The following is a 19,467-nucleotide window of genomic DNA, read 5'->3' on the forward strand; positions in this document are numbered from 1 at the left end:
ACTGAGTCACAGACTCAACCAGGGCTCAGCTCCCTCCTCATGATTTCCCCCAAAACTACTTGATTTTACTGCTTTTACTTTCTTCTTCACAACAAACGCTTTCTTGTTTTAATTGTGTTACGTTCTTTGTGGTCCGCTCTTAGTTTGCATGAATGATTCATCACTAGACTGTGTGCACCCTTCATTGTTTCTTACTTACTGACCATCAAACTCATTTAAATATTAGCCAAAGATAATACAAGTAAACACAACATGCAGTTTTTAGATGAAGGTTTTGATTGTTGAGGAGGCTTTAAATCCAGACCTCCATGGTTCTTTCCTGTTAAAACTCATCTGTGGTTTATCACCTGAGACCTGAGACCTGAGGACATCCTGAGACCTGAGGACATCCAGAGACCTGAGGACATCCTGAGACCTGGAGCCTCGCTGGGCTCAGTTAAGGTCAGAGTTCAGAAAGAGACCAGACCAAATACTGTAAAGCCGGACTCCATTCCACCTGGAGTCAAAGTAACAGAGCATTTCAGAAAAAGATCAGGAACAGGTCGACCAGACCTGATCTCCAGACACGGCTCCCAGTGCAGAGGTCGAATGATACAGAGTAAGACAGAAAACAGCAACAGGTACAATATGAAAATCATAAATGTCAGATTTAGGAGTCAACATTTGGATCAGCCGAGTCAGCCAGAGAATCAGATCGGACCCAAATCCATCGTTTAAATGTGAGGAAACACTAGAGAAGTTTGTCCTGATTGATGCTGTGACGCTTCGGAAAGTTATTTCCTAATTAAAACCAGCAACCGGCTCTTTAGATCCATCCGTGCATCCTTTTTTAAAATCAATTTGCAGTTTTTAAAATGAGGATGTTCTGAATTATCTGAATAGAATTTAGGCCCCGCGCCCCACACCACTGGTTTATGGTCACAAAATGATTTAGAAATAAAAAGGTTCAGTTTTTGGACTGAGTTTGGAGCCCACACCAGGAGTGACTTGCACCTATCACCTGTTTTGCAGCCACAGCTGTGTCATTAGAGGCAACTCAGCAATTACAACGGAGGCACAAGGTAAGAGACACAGATTCCATCCCATGGACCAAACCAATGCCTCATGTGTAAACTCCCCAAACGTCCATATACAACCATCATATGAGTAACTGACTCATCATCAGGCTCAGCCAGTCAGAACCATGTGCACATCATTGGCCTGCAGAGACATGGTCCTAGAAAAAGTCTCTTTCCTTGACAAACAAACCAGCGAGAAGAATTGAGAAGAGAAGAATTGAAATACAATATATTTTCACACCTGCAGATTGGAGAGCGTCTTGTTTGAGAGCTCCAGCAGAGAGGACAGTCTGGCTCCTGTCTGCATTTACATGAGGCCCCGCCCCCCCAACATTTCAAGTCTACAGATTTTATTTTATCTTATTCAATTTTATTTTGATATTATTTCATCTTTCTCAGTCATACACCTACACAGCACATTTCACTGCACATTGTACTATGTAGAACTGTGACAAATAAAACCTTATCTTATCTCACTTCTTAGAGAACAGGACAGAGTCTGCAAACACAAATCAGAACCAGGTGACGCTGCATAAATGTCCTTTAGGTCTGTTCCTCTGAAGAACCGCGCCCCATTTCTACACTCAGACCCATGTTAATTATTGAAGACTGGACCTTAGAACAGTTATTAATGAGTTACAGTCAAACTGTGCAGATGTTGAGTAAAGTCCAGACACATCAGGCTCTTATGGCCTTGAACATGGAAGCAGTGTGTTCAGGTAAATCATGTGGTTTACAGGAAACCAGGGAAACTGTTTGTCCTGATCAGGAAAAGATGGAAATCTGAGTTCATTTCTTTCTGGATCGCTGCAGGAAATCTTCAGTACTTTCACTTTCACCTCCATCCTGGTATAAATACAGAAACCCTGAAGGTTCCCTTTGAGACGAGAGCCTCAGCTCCATCAGCTCAACACAACCAGCCTCAGCTCAACACAAAGTAAGACCACAGTGTTTATTTATTGTTTTATTCTTTAAATCAAAATCAGTTTTACTTTGAAACTAATTCTTAATTAAAGAATAATAATCGTTTATAAAGTAATACATAACTACATTAGACGTTAGTAAGCTGTTTATAAATGGGGTGATTAATTAGTGTGTGTTAATAAATGCTTCATGTGTTCTTACTGTAACTGGTTCATTTGTTATAAAACATTGATTTATTGTTAATGAACGTGTGTGAGCTCAATGAGACTTTATAAAGGAAATTTAAACTTTCAGTTAATTCAACAAAACAACACATAGTGACATAAACCGGGCATATTTATTTTAAAAAGTACTTAATTATTCACTTTCTTTACTGGGATAATGAACATAAACATGTGAATAGGTCAGATTGTACCGGGGGGGGGGGGGGGGGGGGGGGGGGGGGGGGTCTGTGTAAAACACTGGCAGGAATTACACTGTGCCCTACATCATATTGCAGTAAAGTGCTCGGTGTAAATTGCACTTAGCTCTGTTGCCACTATATTAATGCACTTTAAATAAAATAAAGTGGAGAAAAGAATCTCATTAAATAGTATTTTCTGTAGCACAGTTTACACAAACAATTAATACATAATTTATGTAGACTTTCTAATAACTCCTTGAAAAATATATTTCAAAATGAAATGTTAAATATTTACATTATAAATGATAATCTGATCATTAGGAAATGATGAACATACCATTAATAAACATGTTGCATAGATGTTAATGATTTAAGAACAACGCGTCTATAGCTACATTCATAAACTTCCTCCTATTAATGTAGCAGTAATGTGTCATAAGAGATGAATTCATATTGAATAATGCTTCATAGTGTGGAGTTATTATAAAGTGTGAACTCTTGCTCTGCTCTGTTCAGGCTTTTCACATGTTTTGTTGATCATCTCTTTACTTCTTGGTTCCTCTAACTGAGCAGCAGGTTTAGCTTTAAATCACATTAAGAATGCAGGTCACGCAATTCAAAAGAGAACTCAAATGATTTACCTGCTTTCATCCAATTCATCCGTTATATATTTCAGGTGGAAATAAGTTGCATTGAATGGTTGTATTTTAAGGAGGGAACATTTCATTTAATTATCTGTAGTAGTTAATGTGTGATTCATGTAAATAACCAGACATTTATATCTTTTCTAAATGGACCTTAAGGGATTTTGTCACGTTTTAATCCTCATATCAACACATGAGCGGACAAATCTGATGCTTTATCTAATGTGTGTCTTTATTAGTGCAACACAGAGACAGATAGTGTCCAGGACATCCTCCTGAATTACCTCAAAGCTTCTGAATGCTGCAGAAATCAGGCGTGGTCTGTCTGCGGTGGAGCATTCGTTTACCCATTCACACATTTGACAGATCTAATCTTAAATCAGTAAAGATAAGATTAAACCTAACCAAAAGTGAAAGAAACAATGGAGGGTTAAAGAAAACTGCTCGAAGATGTGAAGTCACTGTGGAGGAAATTTTCATATTCAGTCATTTTCTTTTTTGCAAATGTATTTTGTATAAACATTTCTCATGTATTAGCATGTTACAATGTAGTAGCACAGAATTTCATGACTATTAAAAGAGAAGTAATAAGACATTTTTATTAAGACGTAGGACATTTTTAGCCTAGTTCTGTAGCCACATAGCTAAGGAATATCTCAATCCCACCAACATACTTTTTTTGGGGAAACAGAGCCAGAGTCCCGGCTTTAAGAAAGGGGACCAGGGGGTGTGTTCTAACAATAGGGCCTCCCCGGAAAAGTCTACGTCAGGGTGCTGGAAAAGAAGATCCGATAGTTGAACCTTAGAACAAGGAGGAACAATGTGGTTTTCATCCCGGGGGCGTGGAACCACGGACCAGCTCTCATTCAGGCCCTGGACCAAAGCAGTGAGAGTCTGGACCATGTAGCCGGCTGTAAGTCGGACCTGTTCCAGGTTCCTGTTCCTGTTCCAGGTCCTCTGTCACCGGAAGGAGGGTGGAGGGTGTCGGAGGATCTTGTCCCTGCTTTTTGCGGGTGATGTGGTTCTCCTAGAAACTGGGATGAAGATCAGCATCTCCAAGTCTGAGGCCATGGTTCTCAGTCGGAAAAGGGTGGATTTCCCACTCCGGGTTGGGGAGGAGGTCCTGCCTCAAGTGGAGGATTTCAAGCATCTCGAGATCTTATCCAGGAATGAGGGTCGGATGGAGCGGGAAATCAACAGAAGGATCAGAGCAGTCCGATCTTAACCGTGGTGAAGAGAGAGCTAAGGTGAAGCTTTCCATTTACCAGCAGATCTATGTTTCAACCGTCAACTATGGTCAAGAACGAATGACCCAAAGAACAAGATCACGAGTGCAAGTGGCCAAAATGAGTTTCCTTGGTTTCCTTGGCAGGAAGGCTGGGTTCAGCCTTAGAGACAGAGTTAGGAGGTCAGAGCAGAACCACTGCTCCTCCACAGACAGAGGAGTCAGTTGAGGTGGTCCAGGAATCTGGTAAGGACACCACCCAGAAGGAGGCCTCGGGGTCGCCCCAGGATTGTATCTCCCCTCTGGCCTGGGAATGCCTGGGGATTCCTCTAGAGAAGCTTCTCCGGGAGAAGACGGTACAATGGTATATTTCAAAAAGTATGAACTCCAGTGGCGTCCATTCTTAATCTCCAGGCTTTAGTGTGACGTCTCTAAGTCCAACTCATCTGGGAAGTCTTTCCACAGGTTTAAGAGTGTATTTATTCCAGCAGCTCATTAGTGATGTTGGAGCAAAAGGCCTGGCTCACAGTCCTCATTGAATTCATCTCAAAGGTGTTGTATGGGGGTGAGGTGCAGGTGTGAACAACCAACCCCCACCATCGCCCCCCCTCCACCAAACTCCACCCTTGGCCCAGTGCAGTCAGACCAGTAGCGTTCTCCTGGGAACCTCCAAACCCACACTGGTCCATCAGTCTTGCTTAGTGTCACACAAAATGATGAAATTATTGCTATCATCAATGTACTGATCAACAAAATTTCAAGGATATTTTTCTTTCACTTTCCTGACTGTTGTACTTGTTTTTGTTTTAGACTCACTGTGATCTCAACATGGGTGATGTCAAAACTCTCGTCCAAGAAATATTCTCTTGGCTGAAACTGCAGGAAGAAAGTGCAAAGAAGTTGGAGAACCTGGCCAATGAGATGGAAGAACGTCAGAAAGCCATTAATGTCACTAAAGTTGTAGGGAGCTCTGTCTCTGTAGGTGGTGCAGCTGCCCTGACAGTAGCAGGGATAACATTCCTCACAGGAGGAGCAGCAATACCTTTTATAGGTGCAGCAGCAACAGTAGCATCAGTGGCTGGTTTGGCTACAAACGTTACCTCTGATATCGTTGGTGCCGTTAAATCAAAGAACACCATGGAAGAGGCAGAGGAGATTACAAAGAAGATGGAAGATCTTAAGAAGAAGATTCAAGAACTTGTGAAGTCACTGAGAGAGGAGTGGCTGAAGAAAGAAAAACAGGAACCAGGAACTTCTCCAGAAGATTATGTTATCAGAGAAATTGTGAAAGAAATAGCAAGACTCAACGGATTTAAAATGGATGATGATTTGTACAAGAAGATGTCTAGAAAAAAGCCTGGTGACAATCTTCTCAACAGGATCGATTTCCCCATGCTTTCAAACTTCATTCTCACTATTGCAGTTGAAATAGCAGATGAAGAACTGAGAGCTGCCAAGATAGCTGCAGCAGATCTCGCAGCGAAGGCCATAGAGAAAGGTGCAGAAGAAGCCACAACAAGATACGTAATGAAAGAAGCAGCAAAGGTTGCAACGACAGCTGCTGTGGCAAAAACTGCTGCAGAAGAAGCTGCAAAAGCTGCAACAAAAGCTGGTCTGGAAGGATCAGTTAAAGTTATAACAGCAAAAGTCACAGGAGGAGAAGCAGCTAAGCTTATTATAGCAAAAGCCACAGCAGAAGAGGCAGCAAAGGTTGTAGCAGCCAGAGCTGCAGCCAAACAGGCAGCAGAACAGGCAGCAAAAGCTGCTGCAGCCAAAGCTGCAGCTAAAGCTACAGCTAAAGCTGCTGGACGTGTGAGTATCAACCACATTAACAGGTGATATCAGGGAGTTATGTCTTTTAAATGAAAAATGTCCTCGTCCAGATGGATAATGTGTCCTTCTTTGCTCTGTTCAGGCTCTTGGTGGAGCGATTGGACTCGTGTTTACGGTTCCTGAGCTGATTGGCAACTGTAAAGATCTGGACAAATGTGACACAAAAGCCAGTAAATTCCTGAGAGAGAACGCCAGCGCCATCCAGACAACTGCTAAACAGCTGAGAGGAGAACTGGACGAAATGCAGTGAGTCTCAATACAACATTATTCACAATGAAAAGAGATGAGATTTTTTTTAAATGCTATAATAGAGCAGATTATATCAGTAATATTGCTTGTTTTTTGTTCTTCACAGGAAAATGTTTGGTGGGTTAGCTGCAGTTTAACGCTGCATTGGAAACAATTATAAACTATGTAAAGTTGCAAAGAAAACTGCCAAGATGAGACCGTTCTGCAGAGACTGAGAAAGGAGTTTGACTCCTTTTTCAAACTCATGGAGACGTTTCACTTCCTGAAAAAATTTTTTAAAAAAATAGATCTTTGAAAATGAAAAAAACAATGAATAAATGAATGAAAACAATGAATTTCTGGATCTTCAGTAAGAATCTGTTCTCTGTCATTACATCAGCATGAACATCTGATTGCACTGTAGTGGACATTTATGTTAATAAATGATCACCAAGAACACTCTGGTCTTTCTGTGTGTTTAATCCAGCATCTGTAAATGGGCCCACGACACAAACAAGGCACGAAGCACAGAACGTAGCAAAATGAGCCAACAGTTCACAAAACAGACTCACTTTAAACCCTCTGTCTGCTGAAGGAGGTTCACTCCTCTCTAGTCTGGTTCTCCCAGGTCCCCTCACAGATAGAACATAAACTGAACCCAAAGCAGTAAAACAAGTGTAATATTAACGCCAATGGCCACTAACTCCTCACCTCCACAGTGTTTCAGACAGGGACAGACCTAATGTTTAAATAGGTGTTTAAACAGAAACACACGCCAACTGTTGACTCTTTTATTCACTGCTGGAGTTCACTCCACCACAGGTGTGAATTTCCAACATCACAGACGTGGAGAAAACACATTCTCAAGGATTTTAACAGAGCAGATCTCAAGCTTGAAATGTCTAAATACAGACAACACGTGATGTGCCCCACCAGGGACACGAAGACTCTGGACCACTGCTACACCACAACAAAAGACGCACCCTGTCATAGACTGGGTTGTTGGAAGCATTGCTACCTGGAGTTCACACTGCCACTCTTCCTGTCTTAAATCTGCTCTGCCTCATTGTCCCAGGATTCCTTGTCCCTCTGTCCTCGCTGAAGTCTTCAGTAAACCCCAGCCGTGTCACTATCACCTTGCCTGCCGTTGCTCTGCCTACCAACAGGCTGTATAACCGCTCACGGACATCAGCGAGTTGCTCAATGCAGGTTTTATCTGCCCCTCATCCTCTCCACTGGGGGCAGGATTCTTCTTTGTATTCAAGAAAGACAAGTCCCTGAGGCCTTGCACTGATTGTCGTGACCTCAACAACGCAACTGTAACGAGTAGGTACCTTCTCCCTCTTATCACTTCAGCTTTCGAGTCCCTCCAGGGTGCTACTGTCTTCAGTAAACTGTGGAAGTGAGAAGGTGACTAACGGAAAACTTCCTTTAACATGCCTCTGGGGCATTTTGAGTATCTGGTCACGCCTTTTGGTTTGATCAATGCCCCCGCAGTTTTCCAAGCCCTTGTCAATGATGTGCTAAGAGATTCCCTGAACTGTTTTGTGTTTGCATAGCTCAATGACATTCTCAGTTTCTCCCAAGCCTAGAAGAACACATTGTGCATGTGCGTCAGGTTCTCCAGAGCTTGTGAAAGAACAAACTGTTTGTTAAGAGCAAAAAGTGTGAGTTTCATGCTTCCTCAGTTGCCTTCCAAGGCTACATCATGGAGAGTGGGCAGGTACAGATGGATCAAGCCAAGGTCCAGGCAGTCACCAAATGGCCCGGCACAGCACCAGGAAGCAGCTGCAAAGATTCCTTGGGTTCTCTCATTTCTACCGCAGGTTGTCAGGTAGTAGCACCACTCACCAAGTCAGCATCTTCATCTGTCCCTTTTGTCTGGTCTCCTGCGGGCGAAAAGGCTTTTTACAAATCCAAGAAGCGCTTCTCCACTGCCCCCGTCCTGGTGCAGCCTGACCCCATTTGCCAATTTATCGTTGAGGTGGATGTCTCAGATGTTGGTATGTGTGAAGTGCTGTCCCACAGCAGACAATAAACTTCACCTCTGTGCTTTTTTCCCCTAAGAAAGTGACCCCTGCAGAGAGAAATGATGATGTCGGCAACTGGGAACTGGTACTGATGTGATGCTCGCCCTGGAGGAATGGTATCACTGGTTGGACGGTTCTGAAATTCTTTTTATTGTGTGGATGGATCATAAAAACCTAACCTACCTTCAATCTGCTAAATGCCTTGACTCTCAACAAGCTTGTTGGGTATTGTTGTTTGGCTGATTGAGGTTCACCATGGCCTACTGGCCTGGCAGTGAGAACACTGAGCCGGACGCCCCGTCCAGACAGTATCTGTAGGATTCTGACAACATGCTCCCTCCTGCCTGGTGGGCTCCCTGACATGGGAGTCATTGGTTAAGACTGCTCTCCATGATGGTCCTGGTCCTGGTGAAGGTCCCCTGGGGCTTCTTTTTGTACCTGCCTTTGTCCGTTCTCAGGTTCTGGGATGTGGATGCACCACCACCCTGGTACCACCCTATGGCTCCTCCAACGCCACTTCTGGTAACCTTCCACTGGAAGCAGGTACCTGTGAGTACGTCATGGCCTGTACTGTCTATGCCACAGGAAAAGCCACTCACCGCCCCCTGCTGCCCTGACTTTGTGACTGGCCTACCTCGGTCCAAAGGTAACAAACCTGTACTAGCAACTGTTGAACGTTTTTTAATACTTTACACTTTGTGGTCTTATCCTAGTTGCCCTCTGTTGCTGAGACGGCCAGGATTGTGGTGGATGTTCTGCATCCATGGTTTCCTGCTGGGCATTGTTTCATACAGAGGTCCCCAGTTCAGTTTTGCCGGGCACTGGGGGCCACTATTAGTCTGTCTTCTGGACATCATCACAGTCCAGTGGTCACACTGAGAGGTCGAACCAGGACCTGCAAACCACCCTACAGTGTATCTGTACCTGTGACCCAGTGTCCAAGAGTTGTGTGATTTCACCACGAGTCTCTTAGATGATGTGTAACTTTAAAAATATTAAAGCATAATCTAAAATAATCTAATAATCTGTTGATTGGTAAATGTTGTGTAGTAACCGGAGATCAAAGCAAGAACAAACTTCTATTAAATTAAAACATTTCAATGCATCCATCTAAGGATGAATAAAGACATGCTTATCCCGCTCCTTTTCCCAAGTAACCAAGAATAAGCTACTAATGGTTGTTGTATGTAAAACATTCAGAGATGTGACAAACTCTTCCTCCCGCTGTGCAGTAGTACTTATTATACTACTACTCTTTAACAAATGGACGTTGTTTTACATATGTACACAGTAACCATGGGTTTCGGTGGTGGGTAGTAGAACTGCTGTGTGACGGGTTTCTAAATAAAAACTGAACTGATAGTTGTGAAAAGGTTTTATTGTGCAAGTGTTGTATTGAGACTCACTGCATTTCGTCCAGTTCTCCTCTCAGCTGTTCAGCAGTTGTCTGGATGGCGCTGGCGTTCTCTCTCAGGAATTTACTGGCTTTTGTGTCACATTTGTCCAGATCTTTACAGTTGCCAATCAGCTCAGGAACCGTAAACACGAGTCCAATCGCTCCACCAAGAGCCTGAACAGAGCAAAGAAGGACACATTATCCATCTGGACGAGGACATTTTTCACTTAAAAGACATAACTCCCTGATATCACCTGTTAATGTGGTTGATACTCACACGTCCAGCTGCTTTAGCTGTAGCTTTAGCTGCAGCTTTAGCCTGTCCTGCCTGTTCCGCTGCCTGCTGCAGCTTTCTTGGCAGCTTTCAGTTCTTCATCTGCTATTTCAACTGCAATAGTGAGAATGAAGTTTGAAATCACAGGTAAATCCAGCCTCTTCTTGACAGACACCTTCTTGTACAAATTGTCATCTATTTCAAATCCGTTGAGTCTTGCTATTTCTTTCACAATTTCTCTGATAACATAATCTCCTGGAGAGGTTCCTGGTCCAAGAAATATTCTCTTGGCTGGATCTGCAGGTAGAAAGTGCAAAGAAGTTGAAGAACCTGGCCAATGAGATGGAAGAACGTCAGAAAGACATTAATGTCACTAAAGTTGTGGGGAGCTCTGTCTCTGTAGGTGGTGCAGCTGCCCTGACAGTAGCAGGGATAACATTCCTCACAGGAGGACTAGCAATACCTTTTATAGGTGCAGCAGCAACAGTAGCATCAGTGGCTGGTTTGGCTACCAACGTTACCTCTGATCTCGTTGGTGCCGCTAAAGCAAAGAACACCATGGTTTCATGATGTTCGGGGGACATAAAAGCTTGTGAAAATAAGATTAAAGAACTCATTAAGTCTGAGTCAGTGCATTTACATGCAGAGCTTAATCGAGCTATGCTCAAAATTAGACTTTCTCACTACAGAGGAGTGGCTGAAGAAAGAAAAACAGGAACCAGGAACCTCTCCAGAAGATTATGTTATCAGAGAAATTGTGAAAGAAATAGCAAGACTCAACGGATTTAAAATGGATGATGATTTGTACAAGAAGATGTCTGGAAAAAAGCCTGGTGACAATCTTCTCAACAGGATCGATTTCCCCATGCTTTCAAACTTTCCATATTCCAAGATGACACCACCAGGATTCATGGAGCTCAGATAGAGAAAGAGGTTCAGGAACCATGAGACCAGACCAGAGTCCAGACCTGAACCCAGAGAGAATGTTTGGGATGAGCTGGAGACTCAGACTCTGACATCATCAATACAAGATCTGAACTAAAAACACTGATGGAAGAAACTGGAGACACTGGAGAAGCTTCTTATTGGATCAAAGCTGGAGGAGCTCCGCCCACAGAGTAGAGGGAGGAGCTAAACCCACAGACTAGAGGGAGGAGCTCCGCCCATAGACTAGAGGGGAGGAGCTCCGCCCACAGACTAGAAGGAGGAGCTTTTAATTTGGTGGTGACTTTTCTTTTTTGGCCAGGCTGTATAATAATAATAATGATGTGTAATAAAATCAAATCATATTTCATAATAACTGTTAAATAAAGTATCTGGAGAACAGAGGAGATTAAAGGGAGAGTAGCAGAGCCTCAGAACTAGTTAAACCAAAACTAGAAACTAATTAAGATAACACTTCAAAGTGGAGTTCCTGTGAAAGGGTCCTAGTACTAAATATAACCCTCCTGTTGTGTTCCTGGTTCACTTTGACTCAGATCATTTAACAATACAATAATTCACTGGCTTTTCATAAAAGATTTGTGTTAAAATTAGAACTATAGAATTATACAGTCTGTGGTTTAACCCATAAACCGATAAAAAAAAAAAGAAAACATGTGAGCAGGATGTCATGTGACCAGGCCCACTTCCTTGTTGTGTTGTGCTGACAAACCAGAAGCACCGTGATTTCACTTGCAAGCGTGCACAATTTATTTAAGTGAAAGTGACAAGAAACTGTGGCATGATCCATTAAACATGAGCAGAGAGATCAGCTGATCCTGGACCTGGAGGAGGAAACTCACCAGTCTGTTCAAGAAACCATGGAATTCAAATGGAAACCTTCTAACAACCAGAGCTAGTTCAGAAGGTGTTTACTCCAATGAACTCAAGGAGATTAATAAAAGTCTAATGCTTTTCCTTTCATAAATCATCTACAGTGAAAGATTTAAATGTTATTTATAACATGTTTTAGTTCCAGTCCTGTTTACATGCAGATTTTTTCTATTGTTTAATAGAAAAGAATAAAAGACACATTTATTTGCCCTTTTGTTTCAGTTCTAGTGAAATTACCCATTACTCATAATTAAGATGCTCCAATGTTAATCTTATTAATCTTAATCTTATTCCACATGCACTAACTGCTGACTGCTTTTAATTGCTCTGTATCGCCACATGTGGAATAACATTAAAGCTGAATGTGAAGTGATCAAATTTATTTTCCTGTGGTCATAATGTTGTGGCATAATGTGTGAACTGAAAACGAACTAAAAGTGGTTTGTGTTTTATTGTGAAGGGCGCGTCTCCGATGCGGCCGCGGTGCATTGTGGGTATGTGTCAGTTTCCGGGAATATGGCGAAGACGTACGACTACTTATTCAAGCTGCTGCTGATCGGAGACAGCGGCGTCGGGAAGACATGTCTCCTCTTCAGGTTCAGCGAGGACGCCTTCAACACCACCTTCATCTCCACCATCGGTGAGTCCTCCTCCTCCTCCTCCTCCTCCTGCTCCTCCTCCTCCTGCTCCTGCTGCTTAGCTTCACAGGCTACAAGCTAACGGCTGCTAGACCAGGAAACAGAAAGTGTTTCCGGGAAGGAGGGGGCAGCTGGTTAGTGACATTTGACGTCCTCCTTCTCCATCACTGCTCCTCTTCCTCCTCCTCCTCCATCACTGCTCCTCTTCCTCCTCTTCCTCCTCCTCCTCCATCACTGCTCCTCTTCCTCCTCTTCCTCCTCCTTCTCCATCACTGCTCCTCTTCCTCCTCCTGTGGTGTGACGTCACTAACATGTCAGTGACTGCTGAACAGCAGAACAATGAAAACAAGTAGGAGAAGACGCTCTGCCCCGGTGCCTCATGGGTAACGTAGGCTGAAGGGTCCAGAGGTCTAGTCTGGGTCAAAGGTCAGACCAGGACCTGATCACATGTGGCAGTGTGTGTGTGTGTGTGTGTGTGTGTGTGTGTGTGTGTGTGTGTGTGTGTGTGTGTGTTCATGTTCATGGAAGAGGAGGAGGAGGAGAAAGAGAGAAAGAGGTCATCAGCCAAACAGCAGGAAGCAGCTGTGCTCAGACAGGAAGTGACTGTGGTGAAAATATCGAGTTCCTCTTTAACGAGGCTCAGTCAGCTGATCCAACCCAGTCATCTTCAACATCTTCATCGTCTTCATCATCGTCTCTGAATGTTTGTTTCAGGAATCGACTTCAAGATCAGGACCATTGAAATGGATGGAAAGAAAATCAAACTTCAGATCTGGTGAGTTGAGCTCTAGAACTCCAGCTCCCATGATGCTCGGCTGCTGGGCTTTGATTGGTTGATGTTGTGTGCAGGGACACGGCTGGTCAGGAGAGGTTCAGGACCATCACCACAGCCTATTACAGAGGAGCCATGGTAGGACACGCCCCCTCGCTCTGATATCACCTGTCAATCAACACGTGACTTATTCATTAAATATTCATGAGTCTGCTCCTCCTCCTGTTCAGGGCATCATGCTCGTCTATGACATCACCAATGAAAAGTCCTTTGATAACATCAGGAACTGGATACGTAACATAGAGGAGGTAGGCCACGCCCTCAGGAGCTCAGAAGCTCCGCCCACCGGCCCTCCTGTCCTGCTTTGTGATTGGCTGGTTTATTTTACAGCACGCCTCCTCAGACGTGGAGAGGATGGTTCTGGGAAACAAGTGTGACATGAACGACAAGAGACAAGTGTCCAAGGAGAAAGGAGAGAAGGTTTGTCCACTTCACTTCTCATTGTCCCGATTAAGAGAGGACACTAAAAAAAAAAAAGACGTGAGACGAACTCATTGATGTTTTTCCTGAGAGCAACACGTGTCTTTAACGTCTTTAACGTCTTTACCGTAGCTCGCCATCGACTGTGGCGTTAAGTTCCTGGAGACAAGCGCCAAGTCCAGCATCAACGTGGACGAGGTGAGTCCGGGTTTAGTTGTTTCCTCCGTCCGTTAGTTATTTGAATGGTTTTTAATAGGAACATACATAAAACACACAAAGAAAACAAAAGATACTAAATAATAATGGAAATGATGGTGCAAATATAAAAACTAAATAATCGTTTTTAGTTATTTTTTATTTATCCCTTATTGAACCAGGTTTGTCCCATTAAAAAACAAACAGAAAAACGAATTATTGCCTTAATCGGACTCTAACAGGAGAACGTAAGTTCATTTAAACACGTTACGTTCTCATTATCCGATCAGATAATGCGACTGGATTCGATTTTCTCCGGCACGTAAACAGAGAATCTCAGTTTTCAGTCGGATAACGTGTGTGACCCTGAACAAAAACATCCAAGAAGAAGAAGAAGCGTCTGCGATGATCTTACCTGCACCAGAAGCAGCGTGAACATTACGTACGCGATTACACAATGTTCTATTGTCCCTCTGGTTGTTGGTTAAATGCCGGTTCTGCCGCATGAACAACTCGTTTATTATATGACGTAACAGGTCAACCGGAAAGCGGCATGATATTAACATGATATTAACCCGCTGAAAAGACACGTATCGCCCCCTGGTGTGGAGGAGGAGAACATGTTCCTGTCAGTTATTCGTTTTTCTTGTGCTGCATTTAAACTGGGACAAGGACAGTTACAGGGTTAAAAGATACAAACAACACATATATTAGAAGATCATAAAAACATCTGCACCCAGAGAGTTTTAACCTGAACGTTGTCAGTCATCAGGTCACGTTTTAATGGACTTCATTCAGAAACAGGAACCGGTCCAGTCCGTTTAAATTTAAACCTCAAACTTCGTCCAGACCCTCAGACCTGAACAAGATGAAACGTCTCCTCTACAAACACTCTTCTTCTCTTTGTTTTGGTTCCATTTACACGATTAATTATTAAAATTAAACCATCAGACTGTGACAGTTATTAGACGCTGGATAGAAACGTTGAGAAGAAACGAGGCTCATTAACATGAACCATCTGGAGTTAAACAGATTTATGATGTAAATAACTAAAGAGATCTCCTCCTCCTCCTCCTCCTCCTCCTCTCTGCTCCTCCTCCTCCCTGCTCCTCCTCCTCTTCCTCCTCCCTGCTCCTCCTCAACCTCCTCCTCCTGCTCCTCCTCCTCCTGCTCCTCCTCAGGCCTTCGTCACATTAGCCAGAGACATCATGACCAGACTCAACAGGAAGATGGTGAGTTCAGGAACTGTAGGAAACCACAAACACTACCAGTTTATCACTCGGCTCATTGACCTCCTCCTCCTCCTTCTCCTCCTCCACATGCTCCTCCTCCCCTCCCACCTCCTCCTGCAGACTGACAGCAGCCCCTCAGGAGGAGGAGGTCCAGTGAAGATCACAGAGTCCCGCTCCAAGAAGAGTCTGTTCAGGTGTTTGCTGTTGTAGGCGGAGCCTCCTGAAGCCCCGCCTCTGCTCACAGGGGAACCCCACCCCCACCCCGGCTGTGACTCCTCCTTCTTTTTCTTCTTCTGCTGTTTTGAGGGAGACGAGTGGACGAAGGAGGACGAGCCGACGTGAAGGAGCCGAAGAGACTGAATTAAACTGTTACAGGGAGAGAACGACATTCACTCATTCATCCATTCACTCATTCATCCAGACCTCATTCACTCATTCATCCATTCATCCATTCACTCATTCATCCATTCATCCAGACCTCATTCACTCATTCACTCATTCATCCATTCATCCAGACCTCATTCCGCCTCATAGACGTCAGTCAGATCAGAACAGAGTTACACGTTTACAGGAAACCAGAGTCGTTCCTGATGAATCCATGAACTCGTCTTTGAACGAAATGAATAACTGAGTTCAGTTTAAATGACGCGTTCACAAAAACATCAGAAAAGTTTTATTTTAATAGAAACAGAACTTTATTATAAATATTATTATTATTACTGATCTCTATCATTCCTCCTCAGAGTGTTTTATGTTACTTTTATGCCAGGACTACAAAGATGGCTGACATGCCTCTTCCAGCCGTCTTTAACCAATGAAGGAAACGTGAATCCTGAACCAGTGTTTGTTTGTTTGTTTGCACTTTCTAACTCTATGCAAGAACCAACGTTTGTTTTTCTTATTGTTTGTGTTACTGAGCTCTGATTGGACGACTTTATTTTTTTATTTCCTCGTTTAATAAACTGATTTTATACATTTGTTCCTTCTGTCGACTGTTACTAATGAAAACATGAACAGATAGTGATGAACACGTGAACAAAGTGCCTGAGTGATTGTTCACGTGTTCAGAGGCTGATGATTGGCTCCAGCTGCTGCATTCATTCATTCATTCATTCATTCACTGAGTCATTCTGACCTGAGAACAAACTCCAGGTTTAGCATCAGAAAATCTGATCATGACACCGGGTCCAGAACCGGGTCCAGAACCGGGTCCAGAACTGGGTCCCGAACCGGGTCGGATCCGTTCTCTGAATAAAATCCAACCCGTGGTTCAGTTTTCAACAAACTGTTTATTGTTGACGTAAGAAAAGAGTCAGATGTTTATTTACACATGAACAGCTGATCAACAACAACAACATTATTTACAGTAAATAAACAACAAACCATCAGTCATGTGATCAGATGAACACATGAACCAGGAAGTCACACATGTGCAGCAGAGATGAGTGGATGAACAGGTCAGCTGATCACACCATGGTAGCTGGACTGACGACAGCAGCAGATTTCTGACAACACAGGAAACATGAGGTCATGAGATCAGCTGATCAACAACCATCTTCTTCACCATCATCTTCTTCGTCCTGGTGCATTCACTCATTAACTGCTGCGTTTTCTCCACACACAAACTAACACAACAAGTTTCTGGTGAGTGCAGCCACTGAGTTTTTTCCCATTTAAACCTGAATTTCCTACTAGTCTCTCAGAACTGAAGAAGCTACTTGAACAACAAACATGTTAAACATAGAAAAAAATAATGAAATCCAGAAATATCACCATCAACACAGCAGCAGCAGAAGAGGCCTGAGTCGGACTCAAACCCAGACCTTGTCACTGGGAGGCATCAGTGCTAACCACCACTCCACTGTGGCTCTCTGATCACATATAGCTCTGATATCATCATATCAACAGCGCCACCAACTGGCAGAGTTCAAGATCTGACTGGATCAAATACGCAGGATCAAACAATGTGACAGTAAAATCACAATGCATGACTCATGGCGTGAACGGTGAACTCCCAATACACAGCAATCAATACACAAAGTCACCACACACACATATGACAGACACACGTTTCAGCACCACAGGCAGGTGGACAGCTCCCCACGTATCACCAGTTACATTCCATCTATAATCAAACCATCGATAAACTACATGATCAACTCATTAATATTAATATTAAAATCCTCCCCTGCAGCTGTGTTACAGTGTCACTGTAAAGCATTTCTAACAAGTCACCCATCTACATACTCTCTTTAAACACAGGCCAGCGTCTCCTCTTCATGTTCACGGAGGCAGCCTGAGGAGAGGATAGCGTGGCTAAACAGGATAGCGTGGCTACGTCGCGTTCATGCGCCTAAAGCCCGTAGATATAAACACTAGATGCCGCCTCCATCGTCTCTGTCCACTGGAACAATACGTCATCACGTCGCCATCTTGCTCAGGGGGAAGCGTCTACTGATTATATTAGTGAACGGAGGCAGAGGTCTGTCAATGATTAAAATCATCACAACTCACTGGATTTCAACCGATTTTCAGTCCGTTTGGTTTATTATAAATGTCAGACACATATTTGTCAGGTCTCTCTCATCTAAATCTCTTCTAGTGACCGATTTGATAACTGATCATCAGATTGATCTATTTAGTTTGACTGAAACGTGGCTGCAGGATGATGAGTATGTCAGTTTAAATGAGTCCAGGCCACCCAGTCATAGTAACTATCACATTCCTGGAGGCTCAGGCCGAGGAGGAGGAGTGGCAGCAATCTTCCACTCTGATTTATGTATTAACCCTAGACCTAAACAAAGCTTTACTTACTCTTAGTCTTGCTCATCCAGACTGTAAAACACAGAAACCAGTTCTCTTTGTTGTGGTGTATCGCCCACCTGCTCCTTTCTCTGAGTTTTTATCTGAATTCTCTGAGTTTCTCTGTGATTTAGTGCTTAGAACAGATAAAGTCATTATAGTAGGTGACTTTAACATCCATGTTGATGCTGGCAGTGACGGTATTTGCTCTTCATTTATGTCATTATTAGACTCAATTGGCTTTTCTCAGAATGTAAATGGCTCAACTCACTGTTTCAATCACACCTTAGATCTTGTACTAACTTATGGCATAGAAACTGAAGGTCTAACCGTATATTCTCACAACCCTCTATTGTCCGATCATTCTCTTTAACATTTGAATTTACTATAAGTAATTACACAGAAATTGTAAAGACATTTCGTTATGGTCGACACTTATCTGATGATGCTGTAACTAGATATAAGGAATTAATACCTTCAGTATTTACCTCAGTGCCTTATGTTAGTGATGTGGATGTCAGCAACCACAATCTAACTCCATCACAAATAGATTATTTTGTTGACAGCCTGACAGCATCACTTAGTACAACTCTAAATCTAGTTGCTCCTCTGAAAAAGAAGGTGGTAAATGGAAGGAGGCTCCATGGCTGGTTTTCATATGAGCTGGTTCTGCTCCAGGTTTCTTCCTGGTAAAGTGAGTTTTTCCCTCAGGCTGATTTTTGTGAAGCGTCTTGAGACACTTTGTGTTGTTATTGTCGCTATATAAATAAAACTGAATTGAATATATTTATGATACATTATAGATCGGTTAAATTAAACATGCAGGTAATGTGAACGCCACTGAAAGGCTCATAGGTATTTGTCAAAACAGATATGAAAACGGATTTATTTCATAATAACACAACTGTCTCACCACAGCTTTGATTCATTTTCCAGCATTTCCAAGCTGTAGACTCTGTCCAGTCACAGCATATGTTGTGTAACTGATGCTTTCAGTTTCCAGTTAAATTAATTCAATCCAAATCAATGGAGCAGTAACAAGATGTCACCACGTTCACACTGTCCCTTTAAAATCTGGCAGAAATGATGTGAGTCTGTTGAATCATATCAAATCGTATCGTCGGCTGAATATCGTGTCGTATCGTGAGATTTGTTTATCGCTACCAGTGTGTTACCTTACGTATGTTAGCTGAGCTAGCTAGACCTGCCCCTCACTTCAAATCAGACGATAGGAAAAGCTCTGGTTCCTGATCTTCAGCAGTTCATCAGTCCTCAACACTGCAGCATCAACACAACTATTCACACAACTACACCACAATAAGTGTGTACAGATCATTTATCCTTAACTTATAAAAGCTAAAAGCTAATCCTCCCCTGCACAGCAGCGCCCTCTGGTGACAGACACCACTGGTAACCGGCCTGTGGGTGGCGCTGTAACACAGCCGCACAGATACAAGAAAACAGAGAAGAAGAACTAGAGCAGCTGTAAGAGAAGGAAGAAACCACGAACACGAGGAG

At 43.1% G+C, this 19,467-nt stretch overlaps 3 protein-coding genes across 4 annotated transcripts in view; 2 read left to right on the forward strand and 1 right to left on the reverse strand.

The window, feature by feature from the left end:
- The first annotated feature begins 1,690 nt into the window (after window positions 1–1,690).
- On the forward strand, window positions 1,691–6,774 carry LOC125005568 (treponemal membrane protein B-like). 2 transcript variants are annotated; one of them, XM_047581014.1, is made up of 5 exons: window positions 1,691–1,777; window positions 1,872–1,995; window positions 5,065–6,066; window positions 6,170–6,333; window positions 6,443–6,774. In XM_047581014.1, exons 3-5 carry the CDS (start codon window positions 5,083–5,085, stop codon window positions 6,471–6,473), a joined length of 1,179 nt encoding a protein of 392 aa, XP_047436970.1. In that variant the 5' UTR covers window positions 1,691–1,777; window positions 1,872–1,995; window positions 5,065–5,082; the 3' UTR covers window positions 6,474–6,774. The 2 variants fall into 2 exon arrangements, with proteins under 2 accessions (XP_047436970.1, XP_047436969.1); XM_047581013.1 differs by having other exon boundaries at window positions 1,727–1,995.
- Window positions 6,775–12,287: 5,513 nt separating this feature from the next.
- On the forward strand, window positions 12,288–16,122 carry LOC125005573 (ras-related protein Rab-8B). Its single transcript, XM_047581021.1, has 8 exons — window positions 12,288–12,470; window positions 13,183–13,243; window positions 13,318–13,378; window positions 13,471–13,548; window positions 13,631–13,720; window positions 13,853–13,918; window positions 15,097–15,147; window positions 15,268–16,122. The coding sequence occupies exons 1-8, from the start codon at window positions 12,347–12,349 to the stop codon at window positions 15,355–15,357; spliced, it is 621 nt and encodes a 206-aa protein (XP_047436977.1). The 5' UTR covers window positions 12,288–12,346; the 3' UTR covers window positions 15,358–16,122.
- Window positions 16,123–16,416: 294 nt separating this feature from the next.
- Window positions 16,417–19,467, reverse strand: part of plekhg4 (pleckstrin homology domain containing, family G (with RhoGef domain) member 4) — a 30,038-nt gene continuing 26,987 nt past the window's right edge. Inside the window, exon 23 of the mRNA XM_047580794.1 lies at window positions 16,417–16,652. Coding sequence (XP_047436750.1) covers window positions 16,614–16,652 — 39 coding nt within the window. The 3' untranslated portion in view covers window positions 16,417–16,613. The remainder of the gene's footprint in view (window positions 16,653–19,467) is intronic.

The sequence above is a fragment of the Mugil cephalus genome, chromosome 3 (assembly GCF_022458985.1).
Source record: "Mugil cephalus isolate CIBA_MC_2020 chromosome 3, CIBA_Mcephalus_1.1, whole genome shotgun sequence".
Taxonomy (NCBI): Eukaryota; Metazoa; Chordata; class Actinopteri; order Mugiliformes; family Mugilidae; genus Mugil; species Mugil cephalus.